The 21653-nt window shown below is 39.4% G+C and overlaps 1 protein-coding gene across 3 annotated transcripts in view; it reads right to left on the minus strand.

Annotated features, from left to right (window-relative positions):
- LOC126336589 (transmembrane protein 181) overlaps window positions 1-21653 on the minus strand; it is a 176223-nt gene that overhangs the window by 82028 nt on the left and 72542 nt on the right. For all 3 annotated transcript variants that reach the window (XM_050000449.1, XM_050000450.1, XM_050000447.1), the window contains exons 4-5: window positions 17094-17243; window positions 1885-1987 (exon numbers count right to left, since the gene is read on the minus strand). In XM_050000449.1, coding sequence (XP_049856406.1) covers window positions 1885-1987; window positions 17094-17243 — 253 coding nt within the window. The remainder of the gene's footprint in view (window positions 1-1884; window positions 1988-17093; window positions 17244-21653) is intronic.

Here is a 21653-nt window from a genome sequence, read left to right on the forward strand (position 1 = left end):
GATGTGTCCAAGACCCGGATAAAAAAAATGTTGAAGACATTTATGAATGACGTCTCCAAAGCATTCAAGGTCAAAAATGGTGTCAGGCAAGGTGACTGACATTCTGCATTACTCATTTTCAACTATGTTTTGGAAAAAAAGTAGTTCAAATATTGAGGAAAATTAAGCAAAGAAACAGAAAAAAATTATCCATGTTACCACATAATTTGGAAGTTCAACTATCTAAAGCAAGCTGCCAGAACACCAGGACTACAAACTTCCTTTAAGACAACATGGCTGCCGGCCGGAGTGGCCGAGCGGTTCTAGGTGCTACAGACTGGAACTGCGTGACTGCTACGGTCGCAGATTCGAATCCTGCCTCGGGCATGGATGTTTGTGATGTCCTTAGGTTAATTAGGTTTAAGTAGTTCTAAGTTCTACGGGACTGATGATCTTAGAAGTTAAGTCCCATAGTGCACAGAACCATTTAAACAACATGGCTGACTTCAATGATGGACACAAGTGGAGGACCACTATGAAGACTACATCTGTACTCAGCATGGTGCCATACAATGCACGGTACGGGGTACTTCTTAAATATTTATTTCCCCATATCCTATTTATTGATGTATGGTACATGGGTGTAAAGGCTGTTGATACAAAATATTTCACATAATTTGGTAGCATAGGAAGAAAATAAATAGTAGCATCTCAAAATGAAACTGATGTCACCTGACACTGTTTTGTAGTTAAGATAACATAGCAGAACACAGTTATCAAAGCAAAAGACTTAAAAACGAGAACAGTGGGTAATTTCAATAGGTAGAGTGATGGACAAATTAGTAATTGTACAAGAAAATAGAACTGATGGCACATTTAAATAGAAAGAAGTGGCTGCTGTTCTATTTTCATGCAATTAGAGTAGCCCATGATTGTCTGACCCAGATCTGAAATTTGTAACCCAAAGAGAACAATCAAAATTATTTCAGAAACGTAAGAAATATCTCTGACAATTTGCTGTCCTTGAACAGACCAGCATTCTTCTTTCTTTTTCTTACGCCTTTTTCCTGGTACAGGATCGGTACAGGTATGAACGAATCTCGTGTGGTTAATTTCTGGGGTGGTCAGATGTCCTCCCTTGTGCTGCCCCGTTACTGCCTTTGACAACTGCCTGCATTTAGTGTTATTCACATGAAAGTTTTATAGAAGGAAAACATCACTGAGAGGAACAAAATAAGGCAGATAATACAAATCTTCCAAACTTTGAAGTGGAACCAGAACACAGGTGATAGCAAGAGCCTCTACCGAGACAGAAGAAAAAATGGTTAATGGGCTCGAAAAATATTATCAGATCAACAAGATCTAAATGTCAAAAATGATTCTGATTGTCAACATGCCATCTGCTGAGACATGGGTTGACAGTACAGGCACAACACATAGTTACAGAACAACTTTATTCATAACTCACTGCATGGAGAATAATACAGAACTACAAACAATTTACTTGAAAACATATACTTAATGACATCTATAGACACCAAATGTGGTGAAAAAATTTGAATCTCAATACAGTTAATAAGTCTCAAATTGAAAGGGGAAAAATTAATATTGTGTGATAATTCAAGTGAAAAGGCTCAAGATGGAGGGAAGACTATCACACTGGTGTATGATTTGTACAGTTCACTAGATACACTTTTATCAGCCATGGAATTACTAATTTCCTCAGATTTATTAACAGTTGTAATCTATTTACACCTGAGATACCAGACGACAGAGAGAGGTACAGGAAGCTGAAAAGAAGGTTAATGCAAAACTAAACTATTCTCTATCTCAGTATATTTCTTTCACATTTCTAATACTAAAGAAATTTGACCATGTGATGGTACATATCAACTTTTTGGTTACCTGTTGTGCGCCCTGTCACTGTGTAGTATGGTGACGGGTTTATGGTCTGCAGTTAAACCTTCAATAGAAACACTGACATGGAATGTCTTGTCAAAAGTCTCATCTGGAAATAGAAAGACAATAAAAGAAAGAGCAGTACAATTATCAAGATATAAACAGGTGGTAAGACATCATTATGTACACAAAACTTTATGTTGATGACTTGCCTCTGTCACTAGGCAAGGTCACTAATACACACTAGTGCAAATCATAGTGACACATAAAATATTATCATACTATACGGCAGACAAGGAAATGAAAGGTGGTAGTGTAAATTTCTCGATCATCAAAACCATGCACCACTGTTCTGGATTAAATTTCTACCCTGTCACATATGATGTGATGCAGTGGTTATGACACTGGATATATTTTGGGAAAGTGGAGTTCAAATCCCTGAGTGGCAATCAAGGTTAGGTTGTCTGTAGTTTTCCTAAACTGCTTAGTGCAAATGCCATGTGGTCCTTCCAAAACGAACAAAAGCCAGTTTCCTTCCCCACCCTTTCCTCTATGAGCATGTCCTTTGTTCTTAATGGTTTTGTCATCAGTCGAACATTAAACGGTAATCTTCATTTTTCTTTCAAAATGTCTTCACAATGAGTGATAACTAAAGAAGAATTTCACACATTGCAAATCGCCCCCACACTGATGATGTCAGGAAAAGATGTCCTCTTCATATAAGCATGCTGATTGTAAGTTGTTAATTGGATGAGAATATTAAGATTGTGTGTCCACTTGATGCTACTGAAGAGAAGACTTGTGCTGTTATTGGGATTACACAACCTCTTATCTCTCTCACTGACACCATGAACACCAAAGCCTTATGCTACACTCTGCACACACCAGTCACAGCTAGTGCTTACGACTTGACACATTTGACTAAGAAAAGTAGTTGGCAGGTTGGAGCAACAAGAAGGGGGAGGGACAGTTGAAATAAAGTTGACAAAACTTCAAGGTGATTTCCAGTAATGAATTTCAATACATTTTGTTTACTGCTTCAAAACATACACACAACATAGTGCTCATATACTAAGTGTTAGGAGAAGCAGTTATTGTTCACTTCATGAAAACAATTTTTTTGGCAACTGTTTATAGACTGAGAAGTTATGTGATGCAGCATTATTTATTTTTCTTCTTTAAAAGTGATTTCTATAATGGCCATTCCTTCCTTTTTCCCCACAAAAATGACATAAAATGATTTCTCCGCATGCCTTTTAGAAGCTACATCCATCAACTATCTCACATCTGTAGGAGGCTTATTTAAAAGGAAATATCTGTCATTACTGCTGCATTTTCATTTATGGGACAACAATTACAAGAAGTCAAAACTATTGGCTAAAAGTCTCTAAATTACTTACAACCATCTGTCACAGAATAGTATCTAGAAGTTGGTTCATTATCATGACAGTGACATTTTGCCACCCAAAGACCTGCAGTTCTCTGTATGGTTATCACATTTACAAACTTACATGCTGTGTTCAAACTTCTAAAAACAAATCTGACATATAACCTTCCCTTTACATCTGCCACCTTACTTAACCACTGATATCAAGCCGCTGTTCGGCAATTATATGCATATGATTAGGAAATAAGGTAGTGCAAAGTCATGACCAGGGATTAACAGAATCACCTACTGCACGAAACTGTTGCTCACAGCAACTCATGGCAATTGGTTCTTCCACACCCTTTACTTAGCCCCACCAATAGCCCAATCTGTCATCTCCATGCTTATCCAAACAACTGCTTGGTAATTTGTCTTGTGATTTGTTTCTGAAGTCCTGTTTTCTTGAAAGATGAGCTTATTTCCACAAATACTGTGTATTTGCATGGAACAGTGTTTATTTAAACCACAATTAACCAATTTCAGCTATACAGCCATTTTATAATTGACAAGTCTGTGAATACATGCCATCGTTATCCAAGCAACAACCAGGATGCCACACTGTATAATGCATAGTAACATGTCGGTTACTATACCTACTGCTCAAAGCAGATGCAAGTCAGGCCACCAGAGAAAGTATAGAGCACGCTACCTTTCAAATAGCTTGCTCACAACTATCCAAAGCGGCTGCCAGGGGCAGCCCAACCACCAATTGGTTCACCGTGCACAGGCAGCACTACACCAGTGACACATGATGTGGATAACATCTTTATAATGGCAAGCACAGGCCTCCAGGTCCTCAGTTGTTAAAAGATGTGTGAACTAGTTCATTGCATTCTTGTTGATGTCAATCAATGATCCAATAAATTGTATCTCTTTTATGGCCATAGTTTCCTCGTGTTCCTAGTTAGAGCAGGGTAGAGTTTTTGCAGTTTTAGATTCTGTGATTTTCTCGCCATTCAGCTCTCCATAGAGGCTTTACTCTGGTCACTTCTGCAACAATAACAGGCACTTACAGCCAAGTTGGAGCATTTGTTGGCTACGACAACCCAATGTCAGCCAAGGGGTGTTCATCCACCACCACTCCGTAGAATACTGGGGCACGTACAAAAAGCAACTTTTGTGACATTCCGCGTGGGATCACAGAGGTCTGTAAGGGTCTGTTCTTATCACTTACTGTGGAAGTTAGCTCCTCTGCAAGAACCAGCATCACTTTCTTTCGACAATGTGTGTTGTTTGCTGTTCTCCTAACACTACAAGCAGCATGTGGTCACTGCGCATGTTGAATTCTACAAATGTCTCAAACAGCCACAGCAGTAATATCAAGCTTGGATGACTAAGCTTCATTACCTCAATCACACATGCCAGTTCCTCAAGACCAAGTTCCAGGAGTCTTATGCTGACATCACAGTCAGAGAAGCTATCATTCGTTAGCCCCAGGTAATGAAGTGAATCATTATGACCTTAAGTTTGAGGAACCTTCAATAAAAGAGGTTTTGAATATTGCACAGTTGTTCGAGGTCTCCTGTGCCATGGGCTGCCGATCAGAGGCTTGGAATGATTGTGCTGTTGTTGAACTGCATGCAGCTCCAGCACATGGAGCATAGTGCACTGGGGGAAAAGGAGGCAAGTGAACTGGGCCAACGCAGACAAACATGTCATCAGCAAAAGGAACAACAAACGCCATTCCTTCGCAGCCTTCTTGTTTTGTACAGCATGAGTGGGCAGCCTGTCGTAAGCAGTGAGCCTCTGGCAATAAATGTAAAAAAACGGTCACATAGCAGCAGTATGTTGATCCCCCCCTCCCTCCCCACCCCCCTTCATTGTCGTGTTCACTGTTGTCTGCAGCCCAAATCAAACTTTTCCTTGAAGTGTGAGTGATGGATAAGCCATTAATCATATGTGCTGCTACTCAACTCATAGATGTATGCCAGATTTGTTTCTCACCACTGGCACATGTCTAGTGTTTATTGATAAGCTGTAACAAATAGCAAATTCAAATTCCTATTCTCAGCCAATTCACGGCAAGACAATTTATAAATCATCGCTCCATTTCATTATGATGCAAGTACTAAAATTTGTTTGGGTTAGTTGTCTTTGCTACTGTTGGATTTTTTATTGAGGAAGTAGTGCATCTAATGTCAGACCACGCGCCTTCTGAACTGTATTCCTTGTGTTCTGAGTTATCAGATCTTTTTGCCCCAGGGTTGGGTTATGCAGACGGTTTCATGGCACACATCCTTGCTTTTTTTGGGCACGACCAGTGCCAGCAGCTTTTCATGACCAGGTTAAGATGGAGCTTGGTCAATTAATGTCATTGGGAGTGATTAGACTGATTTCATCAAGTGAATGGACTACTCCCTTAGTGATCATAAAGAAACCATTTGGTCAGCTTTTGCTCTGTGGAAACTTCAAGGTCACTGTAAATGAGCAGGCAGTCATAGACACCTGCCTCCCCCATGTCCGGAGGAATTGCTCAAAAAGCTGGCTGGGGGTCAATTCTTTTTTAAAATTGATCTGGTTGTAGCCTACATCCATACCTTCAGATTCCATTGGGCAAAGCATGAAAATAACTGCTTGTGATTAATATGCCTTTCGTCCTTTATCAGTATCAACAATTGATGTTTGAGGTGATTAGTGCACCTGTCATCTTTCAAAGATTTTTAGAACAGATTACCACAGTTGTCCTCCATTGCACTAACAACCTTGATGATATCATCATGAAAGGTGCTACCACGGAGGATCACCCATGTAACCTCTGTTCTTTGCTTACTGTTTTACATGCTGTGGTCCTGAAACATAACCTCACTATTTCTCACTTCTTCCAACCTTTCATTGGTTATTTGGGTCCCTACACCCATCCAAAGAGTGCAGCTGTTTCTGGAGGCATGCCACAAGTCAAACTTTGGTGCAAACCATGAAGATGCAATGAGTACGCTGGCTGTAGATGACAGCCAGAATCCATTGAGGGTGCCGTCCAAAAGCCCTGACCCAGATTGGTGTGCCGGGCATGAACATCAACAAAACTGATGCCACTGGAAGATGCCTTCCCAGCAGCAGGAGGTTGAACACTGTGTGCGGTTGATAGCAATGTAGGAGTTTGGCAGGACTCTTGGCCACAATTGTTCTCATTCTGTAAGAGCTTACGAAAAAATGATAGCCTCCTTGGCTGGAAAATTTTCTATATACTAGCACATCTATGTCTTAAATGATCAGACAAGGAGTTCCGCCTTGCTGTTTGACTGCAGGTGGAAGTGAGGTGCCATTGTGTATACAAAAGTTTTCAAAAGATTCATGACACCCAGCAGGGTGTGCATCCCATAGAGCATCATATTACCACCTTTACAACTTTGCCCTGTCCATCTAATCTATGAGAACTTCAAGCATTCCTCGGCAAAGCGGTGTACGAGTTTATTTGCAGAGCAGCTACTATCACTCATCCCTTGCATTTATTGCTTTGGGAAAGGGGATCTTTTGTTTAGTCTGCAAGCTGTAGGTGTGCCTATGTGCAGCTTAAGGTTAGTCTTCACTCCATGCCATTTCTTGCAACATTTCAACCCAGCGAGCATCTGGTACTGGCAACAGACGTGTCCCAGTACGAGGTGTGGGTAGACCTGACCCATCGCCATTCACATGGCTCTGAACAGCCTATTATTTTTGCATCAAGAAACTCTCAACGTGGCTCAGCAACATTATCTCAGGTTGAAAAAAAGCTCTTGCTGTTATTTATGCCTTAAAAATTTTGTGTTCATGTATGGAGTAAAAGCCCCCAATTTCCTTGTTTAGCATGTCGGTCTTCTCATTGGACAAAGCCACTTATCATCCTCAGCATTGGGCTCTGTTCTTGTCCCCTTTGTTAGTCCATGAGGAACAGCTTTGTTCTCAACAGGATACGGAGATGAGGTACACAGTGGATGGCTTCTCCCATTACCAATGCCAGGATTGGCTCTGTTGTAGTGGCAGATCTAGTACTCTGGCTTGACACAATATGGGTGATCCGACCTGCCATGCTGGACACTGGACCCTCTTCAGAATTGTTATGTGTTGCACCATTGCCTCTCCCTCTTGGATGCTCCTGCAGACAGGAGTGTTTACTCCACACACTGTGGTTGCAGTGGTGGGGTGTCCTCTACTCATTTCATCAGGGTCACTGGGAGATCTCCAGCACAAAGCCGTTGGCATATGTGTTTCAGCCAGGCATCATTCAGGGAGTGGAACACCTTGTTGCAGCCTGTTGCAAGCGTTTGGATGAAGGTGATGCCACACACTGCTTATTTGTCATGGCTGACCCCTACACACCCTTGGCAAAGAGTCCACACTGATTTCACTGTTGCTTTTTTACACACTTTCTTGCTGATGGCAATTGATGCTTTTTCTCATTTTTCTTATGTCACTTGTTGTCCGTTGGTGACAGCAGACACCACTGTCATGGCCCTGTTGAAGAAATTCTCCATAGATGGCTTGCCTTGTACCCTGGTTTTGGAGAAGGGTTCTAAGTTTGTCATGAATCTTTTGAAAACTTTTGTATACACAATGGCACCTCACTTCCACCTGCAGTCAAACAGCAAGGCGGAACTCCTTGTCCGATCATTTAAGACATAGATGTGCTAGTATATAGAAAATTTTCCAGCCAAGGAGGCTATCATTTTTTCGTAAGCTCTTACAGAATGAGAACAATTGTGGCCAAGAGTCCTGCCGAACTCCTGCACTGCTATCAACTGCACACAGTGTTCAACCTCTTGTGCTGGGAAGGCATCTTCCAGTGGCATCAGTTTTGTTGACGTTCATGCCCAGCACACCAATCCAGGTCAGGGCTTTTGAACGGCACCCTTAACGGATTCCGGCTGTCATCTACAGCCAGCGTACTCATTGCATCTTCATGGTTTGCACCAAAGTTTGACTTGTGGCATGCCTCCAGAAACAGCTGCACTCCTTGGATGGGTGTAGGGACCCTCCTCAGGCCATGGACCTGACATCTTGCTCTTCATTTGCCCTGACTGCTCCAGGGACAGAGCTGGCCTGATCGTGCCTGCCTACCACAGCAATTGGGGCTACATCAGCAGTAATGGCAGGTTTGCTTCCTGTGGCCGATGTCAGCGCCTTCCACTGCGCTGAGCAGGTGCTGCCGTCAGTGAGGACAGAAATCTAGTCTCCGTCACCACAGCCTCTCCTTTCCTGTCTGCCGGCACTACTGCCTGTGGCGGCACTCCCCTCGCATTCCCCTCCCACCCCCGTTGCTGGTCCTGTCCACCAGTCACCCAAATGTCTGTGAGTGGCCCTTGTCCCACTCACTTTATCTGTATCCACTGGTCCAGGCAGATCAGGAACTTCCCACAGCTATGACAGCTGCCCCAGCACCACAATGGATGCTATTGGCATCTCTTCAATCGCAGAACTGTGGACAGCGATGTCCGGTCTTTACCTCCACAAGGAAGGAGGAGTGGAATAATCGATTGGTTACTATATCTACTGCCCACAGTGGATGTTAAGTCGGACCACTACAATAGTCACAGTGTGCACAGACATACAGCTGAGGTGGCCACCAGGGGCATCTTGGGCAACATTCAAATGGTGCACCCGCAACTACCTGAGGCGGCTCCCAGGTGCCAGGGGCAGCCCAGTCACTGACTGCCATCACCAGATCCACCGTGCGTGCACAACGCTACACAGCTGACACCTGACTTGGATTTAATCTTTATAAGACCATGCACAGAACACGATATACCTATACATATGCACATAATAATCATTACTAGTGAGAAGAACAATATTATGTGCATCTCAAAGAATAAAATAATTATCGTCAGACAACACTGTGTACATTATGAGCCCATCAAATCATAACACCGTAGTTATCACATCATCAGTAAAGATGGAAGCATGATTACTGTGTATAAAATCACAGTAAATATTGTCACTCATTAGAACAAGATAAGGGTTTACCATCTTGTCAACAATGAAGTCATCAGAGACAGAGCAAAATCTAGAATTGGTAAAGGATAGTGAAGAAAACTTGATGAGCTGTTTCTAAAGGAACCATCCCAGTATTTATCTTAAGTAATTTAAAGAAATCATCAAAAACTTAAACTGGGATGGTCGAAGGAGATTAGAATCGTCATCCTCCTGAATGCAAGTCCAGTTGGCTAACCAGTGGGCTGTCTTCTTTAGTATAAACAAGCACGAGTGAGAATATGAAGTGTGCTCACTTTCACAGGACTCATGCATACATGTTTAGTACTTAATATTATTTTATAATTTTACGTGTATTATAATGTTGTCAGATATTCATTATCCATTTTATACTGTTCTTGCACTTTTAATTATTATGTAGGCAAATGATGAACAAAGTGTTCCTTGAGAAATTTTGTACAGTGACGTCAGCACAGATGGAAGGGCCAAGGGTGTTTCTCTGAAGTGCTGAAAGGATCAATTCAAGAATATAAAGAATCTAAACATTAACCTGAGTAACAGGTGTGTCACACTCACTAGTGCAGAACTAATTCAGCCACTGTTTTATGTTTTGGGCAGGAAAGGCAAAAGCTGACAAACGAGAAATTTGGAGATTCAAATTTTTCCAGGCCCAACCATGCCCTCCACTTTCTATTATGTGTCATCTATGTGGCCTTATGTTTCATACCAGAATTTGTCTGTTAAGCCAAACTCGGATATGAGTATCAGCCACTGCTAATGAATTATTGTGTTGTGTGTATGGATACATTGCCCAATTAGATGCCCTGATTATTGTTTGGATGCCCTGTGCCATATATTCAAGGACTTGTCCATTTGAAAATGACTATATAGCTGAAATTAAGGATCATTTTCACAAAATTCACCTACAAAATTTGCAAACATGAGTTATATATGTATTCATGTACTTCTAAATGAGACAAATGCACTGCAGTACAGAGATTTTATGAAAACTATTTGTCTGTTTATTCTTGCTCACATGACTGCGAAATTTTTCTGAACTTAACATCTACAAAAACAAGTTTTCCCAAATGTGAACATCTACTGCTTGTGGTAGACATTTGTCATTGGTTTTAGACAAAATAGATCACAACTTCCCAATCAGGGGTCAAAGTTTCATACCTCCAATCAGGTATTTGGTACCATTAAAAAGGAATTGAGAAAACTTGAAATCCACAACCTTAGCATCACACTATCATGAGGTTCTCAACAACCATGGCACCCATATGGTTCTGAGCATGGCCTGGCATGTGTACTGTTTCAGGATCTCTGCTATTAGATTAATAAGAGAGAAGCTACCACTCAAAATGTCTGAAGCACACAAAAAGATAGTGCCATCAGTAAAGTCATAACACATACTTTACCTCTCTGATAATGCATGAAGTGAAAAAAACTAATACAGGTAGTTTAAAGAACATTTATCAGTCAGCCAGAATAACACCTAGAAATCAAGTGAGTGTGAAAAAAGCTAATGTGAAAAGAAACTGAAGATATTTTTTGATAAATCACCACAAGAAGCCTTAGAGTTCTTTTCGAAGGTGACAGAGTGTTACAATGAAAGTGACAATGAAAATAATAAAGCACAGTACCTTAATGAACCAATTTATTAAATTATTACGTCCTCAGCAGGTTAAAATAAACTAAAACATTAGAGCTATAAAATAATTAATCTGTAGAGGGTCAGTTTTGGAAAAAAATCATGATTTTTTTTACAAAAATGTTTTACTTGCAACTGAAAGATAGAAACATTTTTCCACAGTTGTATTATGTACCAGGAGTATAGGACATCAGCAATGTATATTTTTTAAGCAGTTAAATAAAATGTGTTTCCTGAAAAGTTTGTGTTTTGTAGATGTTGACTTTTGTGAAAATGGTCCTCACTGGGAGGATAATGTTTTAAGAATATACTGCTTTATTCAGATTTGAGATGTGACCATTATAAAGTTTTAATTATAAACTAAAAAAGGTATGTTGTAATTTTTTTATTTGTTTACAAGCACATCTGTATTCACGGTACACATTGAAATCCCTGTGCCACAGTAGTGTAGCAACATTTATAGAACTGGGAGTGGGAGAGGGAGTGGGAAGGGAGGAGGGGGGAGGTGGGGGGGAAGAGACAACCTGAAGCCCACTGAGAAAGTGGGCTATTGTGTGGTAATTTATTTTCTGAATTTGGAGGGGAACAGAGCTGCAACTATATACACTGTGTCAGAGTAGTTAGGTAACATGACAATTCCTGTGTGGTCAAATGAGCCTGAATGACGAAGAACAAAGCAGAAGACCATCTCTCTGGGAAGAACCAGGAATTGCTAGAGAATTGGAAGCCCTTGTTCTTGAAGACCTATGTAACATATTCGAGGCAATAGTGAATAAAGTGAAAAATCAGTCATGGATCAGTTACAACATTTTGCACGACATTTTCAATATGACAAAGGTTGCCACCCAGTGCATTCTCTGACATCTCATGCTGTCCCCCCCCCCCCCCCCCCCCCCCCAAAAAAAAAAAAAAAAAAAAAAAAAAAGTTAGAGAGAGAGAGAGAGAGAGAGAGAGAGAGAGAGAGAGAGAGAGAGAGAGAGAGAGAGAGAGAGAGAACACTACGCTGAACTGAGGCAGCAGCCGGTATGTTGAGCTGTGTCAAGCTTATGCTTATGACTTTTTCAGCCATCTTATCACAATGCATGAGTGGTGGGTGACCCTGAGACAAAACAGCAAAGCAAGTACTGGAAACATGTGGTTTTATCATTGCTTGAAAGAAGTGAAGATCCAACCATCATAGGGCAATCTTCATATATCCATAATTGAAACCGATGACTTGGAATGTCAGCAAATATCATATATGTTAAAAAAATGACGAAATTCCTCCAGCTGTATTAAGGTGTTGGTTTTATTGGCAACTAGTTTCGATGTTGTTACAACATCATCTTCAGGCCCATACTTGTTGACAGTAACCGTATGTGTCTAACACTAGTAGTCAGTGGTGAGATAGGTGTATTCCATGCGGAAGGAAGGTAGTAACTGCCTTCCGCATGGAACGCACCTATCTCACCACAGACTACTAGTGTTAGACACATACGGTTACAGGTAGTAACTACCTGACTTCCGCATGGAACACGCCTATCTCACCACTGACTACTAGTGTTAGACACATATGGTTACTGTCAACAAGTATGGGCCTGAAGATGATGTTGTAACAACATCGAAACTAGTTGCCAATAAAACCAACACTAATACAGCTGGGGAATTTCGTCATTTTTTAACATATATCATAAGGCAGGTGATGCTGAATGTTTCTTGGGACTGGTATGGTTTGACACTAACAAATTATTGCTATATGGGGCAAAGTGTCACAAGGCCCTCATTCTGCAAAAGACACAATTTTTAGCCATTCCTAAATCCTTTACTTCAAACTCTGAATGTAACTTACTTTTCAAAAATTCAGTCTCACTTGAGTAATTTGAAAAAAAAACAACATAGAAGTCATCAACATATAAAGCAATCATAGTAACTAAGTCTTTATCTTTTTGTTTTGTGAACAAACAAGGTTCTAAAGCAGATCTCTTGTAACCTAGGCAGCTTAAGACATCATTTACTCTTTGATTCCACACTCTGGACGATTGTTTTAAACCATACATAACCATTTTGAAATTCAAAACTTTTCTTTTATCATTACAGAGATTTAATCCTTCGGATTGTTGTAGGAAAATATCTTCTTTGAGAATACCATTTAAAAAAGCAGCCTTAACATCAAGACGTGTACTGTACAAATCTAATTCAACATATAAGGCCATTAGAAGTCTAAGTGTTGAATGCTTACCACAGGAGAAAAGGTCTCACCATAATCAACTCCAGATTTCCGAGTGAATCCTCTTGGCACTAGTCTAGCACAATGCTTCACTTCACCTTCACTGTTGACTTTTTTCTTGAACACCCACTTACACTGCACAACACTTGCACTTTCTGGAAGATTTACCACTTTCCATGCATTGGTGTCTTCAAAAGCTTGTAAGTTGTCACCCATAGCACGTTTCCATTCTTCTGCATCAGGTGTGCTAAGGGCCTCCTGCACAGTTGTTGGGTCCTCGAGTTGATCTGAAATCTCATAATCATCAAATCTTCTATTTGGTTTGAGCTACCTTTGTGATCTTTTTTACCCTCTGCCAAGCACTTAAATGTGAATTGCAGAGTAGTCATGTAGATGTAGATGTAGATCTTCTTGTGTAACACATTTTTTAACATCAGTGTCTTTCTCTGAAGTAAGTGCTTCTTTTGAGACATCATGTAAGTCCTCTCTTAATACAACATCAGACTTCTCATTTTCTTCATCATTCCCCCACTGAAGTGGTGATTTCTTCATGGTTCTTTATTTCAATTCTTGCATCATTAATATTTTCCATTATAGTCACATCACGGCTTATCACTACATCATTTGTCTCAGGGTCATAGAGTCTATAACCTTTTGTAGTATTGCTCTAGCCCACTAAGATCATTCCCTTTGTCTTTTTATCCCATTTTGTTCTCTTGACTTTGGGAACATGCACCATGACCTTGCTTCCAATTATTATGAGATGACTAATGTTGGGTTTCTTTGCCAGTCCATTGATCATAGTGTGTTTTATTCCCTAAATTTGAACTCACTGAGCTATTTCAAAAATATACTGCACTATTAACCGCTTCAGCCCAAAATATTTTATAAGTTTACCACCAATCTTGCCTTTTCTACAACAGTTCTATTCAGCCATTCTGCCAAACTGTTTTGTTCTGGTGTATAGCTGTCGGATAACTGCTGTATAATACCATGTTTTTTCAACAAACTGCCAAAATCCACACAACAGAATTCATTTCCATTATCTGTTCTTACTGTTTTGATTTTTCTTTCTTGCTGATTCTCCACCATTTTCTGAAATTCTTGAAATTTTTCAGATGTTTCATTCTTTATCTTCAGAAAATACACAAATCTCATTCGGGTGTAATCATCTTCCAAAATGAGAAAATACTTTGCACCACCTAATGACATTACTTCCATTGGTCCACACAGGTCTGCATGTACAACTTCAAGTGGTTTAGAGGATCTAGTGCCAACAGATGGAAAAGGTTGTCTTGTTTGTTTGCCTTCATTGCATACTATACAGTTTTGATTGTTAATGTTAATGTCTTCACATACCACTCCTTCTACAGCACCATTTTTCATTTTAATAAGATCCTTTGCATTGAGGTTTCCTAATCTTCTATGCCAATCAGATGCTGTAATCATTCCCAAAACATGACTTCTTCTGTCAATGTTTAGCTTGAACACACCATTAATTAGATCTGCAGTTGCAACTAATTCTTTATGCTTGTTATAAATATTGCACTGATCACTATTAAATTCAACAAAATGTCCTTGCTCAATCAACCTGCTCACAGACAGCAAATTTGTAGTAAGTTCTGGAGCATACACAACATTTTTTACAGTAATGTCATTCCTTGCTCAATCAACCTGCTCACAGACAGCAAATTTGTAGTTAGTTCTGGAGCATACACAACATTTTTTACAGTACTATCAAGTGAGTTCTTTATGAGTACTGTTGTTAAATCAGCTTGTCCAGAGCACAACACTGGGATTTCTGTCTGGTTTGCAGCCCTCATGTTTTGCATCTTAACATCATTTATTTTGTTTTTCAGCCATTCTTCATTTGCTGTGAGTTGCATACTAGCACCTGAATCAACATACCAGGCACTTCTGTCAAATGAGCCACTTACAGACACTGCACTGAGAACATTTGAAGTTTTATGTTGTCTTATTTCATTGTCACTGGGGCACTTACTTTTAAAATGTCCTGGTTTCTTGCATTTATTGCAAATAACATCCTTCCTGTTTTGATTTCCCACTGTATTTCCATTTTGGTGAGAAAACATTGGTTTACTTTGGCAACTTTTGGACCTAAAAGCACTACCAGAGTGGTGACGTCAAGAAGCTTACTTTTGATTGTGTCCATTGGAATTGGAATTCCTGAATGCTCAATTGCCATTATCATGGGAGAATATTTTTCTGGCAATCCTGCTAGCAGTAACAAACCAATCCATTCATCATTAATAGAAAAACCTGTTCCACATAATTTCTAACCGTTATCTACTGTCTGGTTCACACAACTTGTCATTGAATCACGTTTTTCTAGACGTTTTGATATCAGTGTTCTCAATATATTTATTCTTCTCGCAAAACCAGAGTCATCAAACATTGATTTCAGTTTCTTCCACAAGTCCACTGTTCTTTTTGCTTCTCTTATGTACACATATAAAGATGAATCAATCATAAGATTTATTATCGCTTTGGCCTTTGAATCTTCCAGTGAAACTACTTCTGAGACATATTGCACTAATCCTTTGAGAATAAGCATATTTTCGATAGCGAATGCTGAATCTCCATAATTCTCACGTCCTTTCAGCATTGGCACATTAATCAGACAATTTGTCAGCATACTTGTTGACTCGAACGATTCCCCTTTGTGAACAGCAGCACAAACTGGACTGTGAATCATGACACGTGGGTTTTAATCAGCGATTCCTGATACTTTTAATGATTGGGTTATCTGTGTACCTGGGCCCATAACCTGTTGAGGTTCCGTAGATATTGAGAACATGATATATGTGTACACATTCTGTGATTTATTATAAAATTTCACATTGGTGCACTTTACTACATTTTAGCACACACACAATGAATATGGACAAAACAGAACTTAACAGAACAGCTTGTAGCAACAAAGATGTAGAAACTGTCAAAGTAAAAACACACATAGCTCCTCACATATCAATATCATTTAAATGGGTTTGAAAAACTTAACAATTTGTTACTCTTTCCTCGGACACAGTCAACATTGTGCAGTTGGCATTCCAGAATGATCACAAGTTGATTTTTGAGATGGAATGATTCCTGAACAGTCGAAATGCAGACTTCTATAGCCAAGGTCAGTGGCAATATGTCCATTAGTAGGCAAAATATGTCACATCGAAGGGTGAAATTGTACAGAAGGAATAAAATCATCACCAAGTTTCAAGGTGGCTGCTTGACTTTTTTGAGGTGATAATTATTACTTAATGGCTCGCTACATTTATGGTCATAGTGGAAATAATGTTAAATAGTGCCCTCCATTGCCTCACTCCTCCACTACCGCTGATAAATTTGTTTCATTTTTCCTATCCCACAGCTTCCTTTGTTTATTTTTACTGGTTCCCATTTTGTGTTATCCTTCTTCTCTTCTGCTTGACTGCTCTGTACTCATATTGATGCAGAGAACATAGTGCAGTGGTATACACGAGTTTTTCCTGAGCTTTTGTCTTTCTCTCACAATCTTCTCTCATATTTCTCTTCATTTCACAAGAATATCTACCATTTCCCACACTGCACCTCCTCAGCAGGGATCATGCTGCAGTCAGGTGTGTGTGTGTGTGTGTGTGTGTGTGTGTGTGTGTGTGTGTGTGTGAGAGAGAGAGAGAGAGAGAGAGAGATCATCTCTTCTCTATTCTGCTTCCATGTATTTTCACTGCTTTAACATTTAAACTGAGGTGTGTTTGGCCATTCTCAAACAAATTTTTTTAGCCTTCACATAAAAAAAAGTTGCTGTTATAGTACTTTTACAGACCTCTGACAATGCTTTTCAAATAGAAATATTTCTTCTTATAAAATGTATATAACTGCAGAAAGGTAGTTAATACTCTCTAACAGCATTCATACAAGAAACTATGTTCATAATTATCTGCTAAGTACCATTTCTCTCACAGAAGCACAGCTCAGAAATGAACTTCTGTTCACACCAACTAACATTTCTTGTAGAGAATACTCACCGTCAGTGTTTTCAGTGGACACCTTGGCAATAACCCATAACTGTTGGCTGTACGTAGTCATTGCAGGACTCCTCATAATGAAAGCTCGATTTGCTGAGTCACTTGCATTCAGACGAACTCTTTCTTCTGTTGTACTCGTAATTGGTGGTCCTGTACATGAAAAATAGCAGTTTTACTGAAACACATAATTATTTAACAAGTTGTCCACCTGATGTCCATGGAACAATTTTACAGGCAAATACCTGCAACTGCTAGTAACAATATATTTTGATGCTTGAGCTTCTCAGCATAAGCTCTAAAAGAGTGTTGGCATTTCTAGTAGTACAGAAATTGCACTAGTAACAAAACAGCAGCTTCAGAGCAACAATCTATAAGCTGCTGCTTTGTGGGAAAAAATATGTGAGCTACAGTAATATGTCAATGGAAAATCCTGTGTGTAATACAATAAATGGGAAAAATAAAGATAACCACTTACCATATTGAGGAAACATTGTGTAGCAGTCAGCAAACACAAACAAAAAGTTCAATGTCACAACTCACCCATTAAACCTCCATTATTCTTCAAAGAATCCTGTAGTACTACCACAGAAATATATAATATATGTAGAAGACTCTGTAAATGTGGAAGCAGATAATGCTAGCATCTGGGCCAGGAGGTGTTTTTGCATAAATCAGTTGATAACAGTACTGCTCATTAATGGTACAGTAATATTAATCAATGGGGAGGTTTCACCACTCTACAGATTTATATTCTCACTTTAAATGCCTATGATGACAAAACAAAACAAAGTGACTATATGAAGTAAGTGAGTGGGTGAAATATTGGAAGATAGTGATTACAGTGCAACAGAAGGGAGCAGAAAGAAATGCACAAATATACAAGACTACTGTCTCAAGGAAATAAGTGAGACATGTCTTCTGGAATTCTAAGATAAGTTTCAACTGGTTCTAGAGAGCACATTCTTTCTGTATCACAAGAGAAGAAAAATGTAATATCGACAACATCAGACTATATGAGAAAAAGTGGACTTCTTTAAGACAAAGACTACAGGTCAAAGTACAAATGTTAAGGGTAGTCAATAGATGTAGTGTGTTATAGAATGAAGTAGAGGGCACAAAACAGAAGAGAGGGGGAGGGGAATTAAGCAATGTCTAAATTGAACTCGAAAAACGTTCTGGGAAAGAGATTAAAAACCTGAGATTTGCTGATGATATTGTTCTAGTCATAAATAGGATAGAAGAACTTCAAATGTTTTTAGAAAACTTGTGTTAGTCTACTCTGAAGTTGGTCTAAAAATGACCTATGACAAAACCAAGATCATGATGAATGAATAAATACCAGAAGGAAATACATGTTGCAGGTACAAAACTCCAAAGGGTCACAGAACGTAATCATCAGAGTCAATTTGTAAATATGAAAGCAGTCCTAAAATCAGAAATAGTTTGACATATTAAATTGGACTGGGAAGTTTATGGAAGATACTCTTCAGTTTTCAAGTCTAAGATGTCGACTGAGCTGAAGAAAACAGTTTTTGACCAATGTATACTACCAGTAATAACTTATGGCTGTGAGACAAGGACATTAAGAGAATTCATTGTTAGGCAGCTCAAAGAAGAATGGAAAGATCAGTGTTTGGCTACACAAAGAAAGAGAGAAAGAAAGCAAAAGACATAAGGTCAGTGACATAGAGGAAAGAGTAAACACCATCAAAAGGCAATGGGCTGGTGAAATCACTCAAAGAAGGAATGGCAGATGATCAAAACAAATACTAGATTGGAGTCCTCAAAACAAATACTAGACTGGAGCTCTGTGTTAAAAGAAAAGGACCGAGGTGAAGATCACCAGACCAAGGGGCCAGAGACATATGAAAGACAGCTGCATTAAAGTCGACATTGGAAGCTCCGGATCGAAGAACCTGTTAGGATTCTATGTTGCATGCCATTTCAAAGAGCTCACATCACCAAGTGATGATGTCAAAAATTGGTTGATGATGTTAATATGAGGGCTATTCAGAAAGTGAGGAACGATCGGTCGCAAAATGGAAACCACTGTAAAAAATCACAAACGATTTGGGTAGTGACTCTCAGCTGCACTCTGCAGGGGCTGTAAAGACATTCCTGCAGCCTTTTCGATGGGAAGTGTTCGATCACCCACAACACAGCCATAATTGGCTTGTCCTGAGTATCATCTCTGTTTACATTAAATGCTGGATACGAAGACAGTACTTGGGCGCAGGCTACACACTGTAGACCAGCGTAGAGAATTATCGGAAAGTACAGGCAGCTGCCTTCTATCACGATGCTGTTGGAAATTTGCTCATCATCGGCCCAACAAGTCACCCAATGTGGTGTCAACTGAAATAAGACTTCACTCGGCGGCCACACTTCCCTGTATGGGGCTTCCTGGCCAACTATGCCACATGGCTCATTTCATTTCATTTCAGATTTTATCCAAAATTAGTCACACAGGAATTCAAGAGCTTGAACAAGAACTTGGAAAAAACAGAGGTCAATTTCGTCCAGGCAAAGTTCTCTGGACCTAATCATCAGTTCTTAGTGTATCATGGTCATCAAACAGTTTGAAATAAGAGTCTTTTATCACTTTCATTGTTTCAAAAAATGTAACAGTGTCAACCGGGAGTTGTTATGGAAAACCCTAAGCAATTTGGTGCACACCAAAACTTACTGACATTATTGAAATCAGACACTGTAATATTAAATGAAGAGTTAAATTTATAGGTGACTGTTTTAATCATAATTAGACTAGGTCAGTGGGATGAACTCTCACCAATAATGTTTAACTGTGCAATGGAGGCAGTCACAGGTGAGTAGCAAATAAAATGGTGATCAAACATTTGATACTGGTAGAAATATAAAAGTTAAGTGCTTCGTATTTGTACATGATCTCAAACTATTGGTATCAGCAAGAAAGAGACAGCTCCAAACTGAACATCTGAGAAACATAGCAACAAAAGTGGGACTACAAACCTCATTCAAAATGGTGGAAACAATGGCAATGGCCTGGTTTTGGAAATTCCTTGGTAGAATATAAATAATGATAGGAGTAAAAGTACCAGTTCATCATATAGTTGTGTCACTAACAGGCAGATGCACAAGACTTAGAACATAATCAAGCTTTCAGATGAATCCTTTTCCAGAGCTAAGAGAGTATACATACATACAAATACATGCAAATACAACTGCATGGCTATATTGCCCCAGCCAACTACATTGTATTCTACTGACCCTGAGGCCTGACAGGTCAGTGTATCTCTGACTGTAATAATATTATGAGAAGGATAGTTGCTACTCACCATATAGCAGACATGGTGAGTCGCAGATAGGCACATCAAAAATACTGCCAGATAGTGATCTTTCAGCCACCAAGGCCTTTGTCAAAAATAGACAACATACTACACAGCCATGTGGTCTGAGGTGCCTTGTCACCACTGTCTGTGCAGCAGTTTGGTCCTATAGGACCTTACCACAAACATCCAAAATACATACACATATACTCAAGCAAATGCAACATACACACACATGACCACAGTCTCTGACTGCTGAGGCCAGACTGCAAGCCAGGCCTCAGCAGCCAGATATTGTGGTCATGTGTGTGTGAATTATGTTTCTGTGAATGTGTGGGCATGAGGTGTCTATTTTCGACAAAAGCCTTGTTAGTCAAAAGCTCGATTTGTGACAGTCTTTTTGTTGTGCCTATCTGTGACTCAGCACCTCCACTATGTGGTAAGTAGCAGCTATCCTTTTCAAAATATTGTTACATTCCATCCTGGATTTTCCACTGTTTGACTGTAATAAACTTTATTGAATCTCAATGAGACCAACTGACTTATCTGAGCTCAAATCATCAAGTACTCTGTCAAATTATGATTGTAATATTGTATCACTTAGCTCTCCCACATCAGCTTTGTTTCTCTTAAATCGTGTTGTGTTCAATTGCACAGACTGTAACTGGTAGGCTATTATAAGCCTTGCTTGTATACTGATCCTCCACATGTACAGATGAAACTAAGAATCATTCCATGCTTTTATCTTATGGTTTTATAGTGCTACTAAAACTGACAAATAAGTTGAAAATAGTGTAGACACTGAAATATTTTATGGCAACATCTGAGTGTTATATACTTATTGTTAAAAATGATCATTACATCTTTATATTTTGTGACAATACATTTCTGAAAAATGCCATCTTACACAAGCATCTACAAGTAGAAAACAACATTTATCTATTTACTTTTTGCAATTTGGTCATTAAGCATAATTAAAAATTAGAGAATACTATAAAAATGTACTATAGTTGAGACAGCTTAAAAAGCTCCCTGAAAGCTAGCAGCACTATGGCCAGCTTTTATCTGTGAAGCACAAATGCCTGCAGTTGAGAAAAGAGCCTACTGTAGCACTGCAAGGAAATTGAGGCATTGCTATAGAGACTTTTATGAAGTCGTGTTATGTCATTTTCTGATGTGGGCACACAAAGCTGTTGCGTCTAGACCTCTGCAACTGCCACAGAGCTTCTTATGCCATCTCGACTATAAATGTTTA

The sequence above is a fragment of the Schistocerca gregaria genome, chromosome 2 (genome assembly GCF_023897955.1).
Source record: "Schistocerca gregaria isolate iqSchGreg1 chromosome 2, iqSchGreg1.2, whole genome shotgun sequence".
Lineage (NCBI taxonomy): Eukaryota > Metazoa > Arthropoda > Insecta > Orthoptera > Acrididae > Schistocerca > Schistocerca gregaria.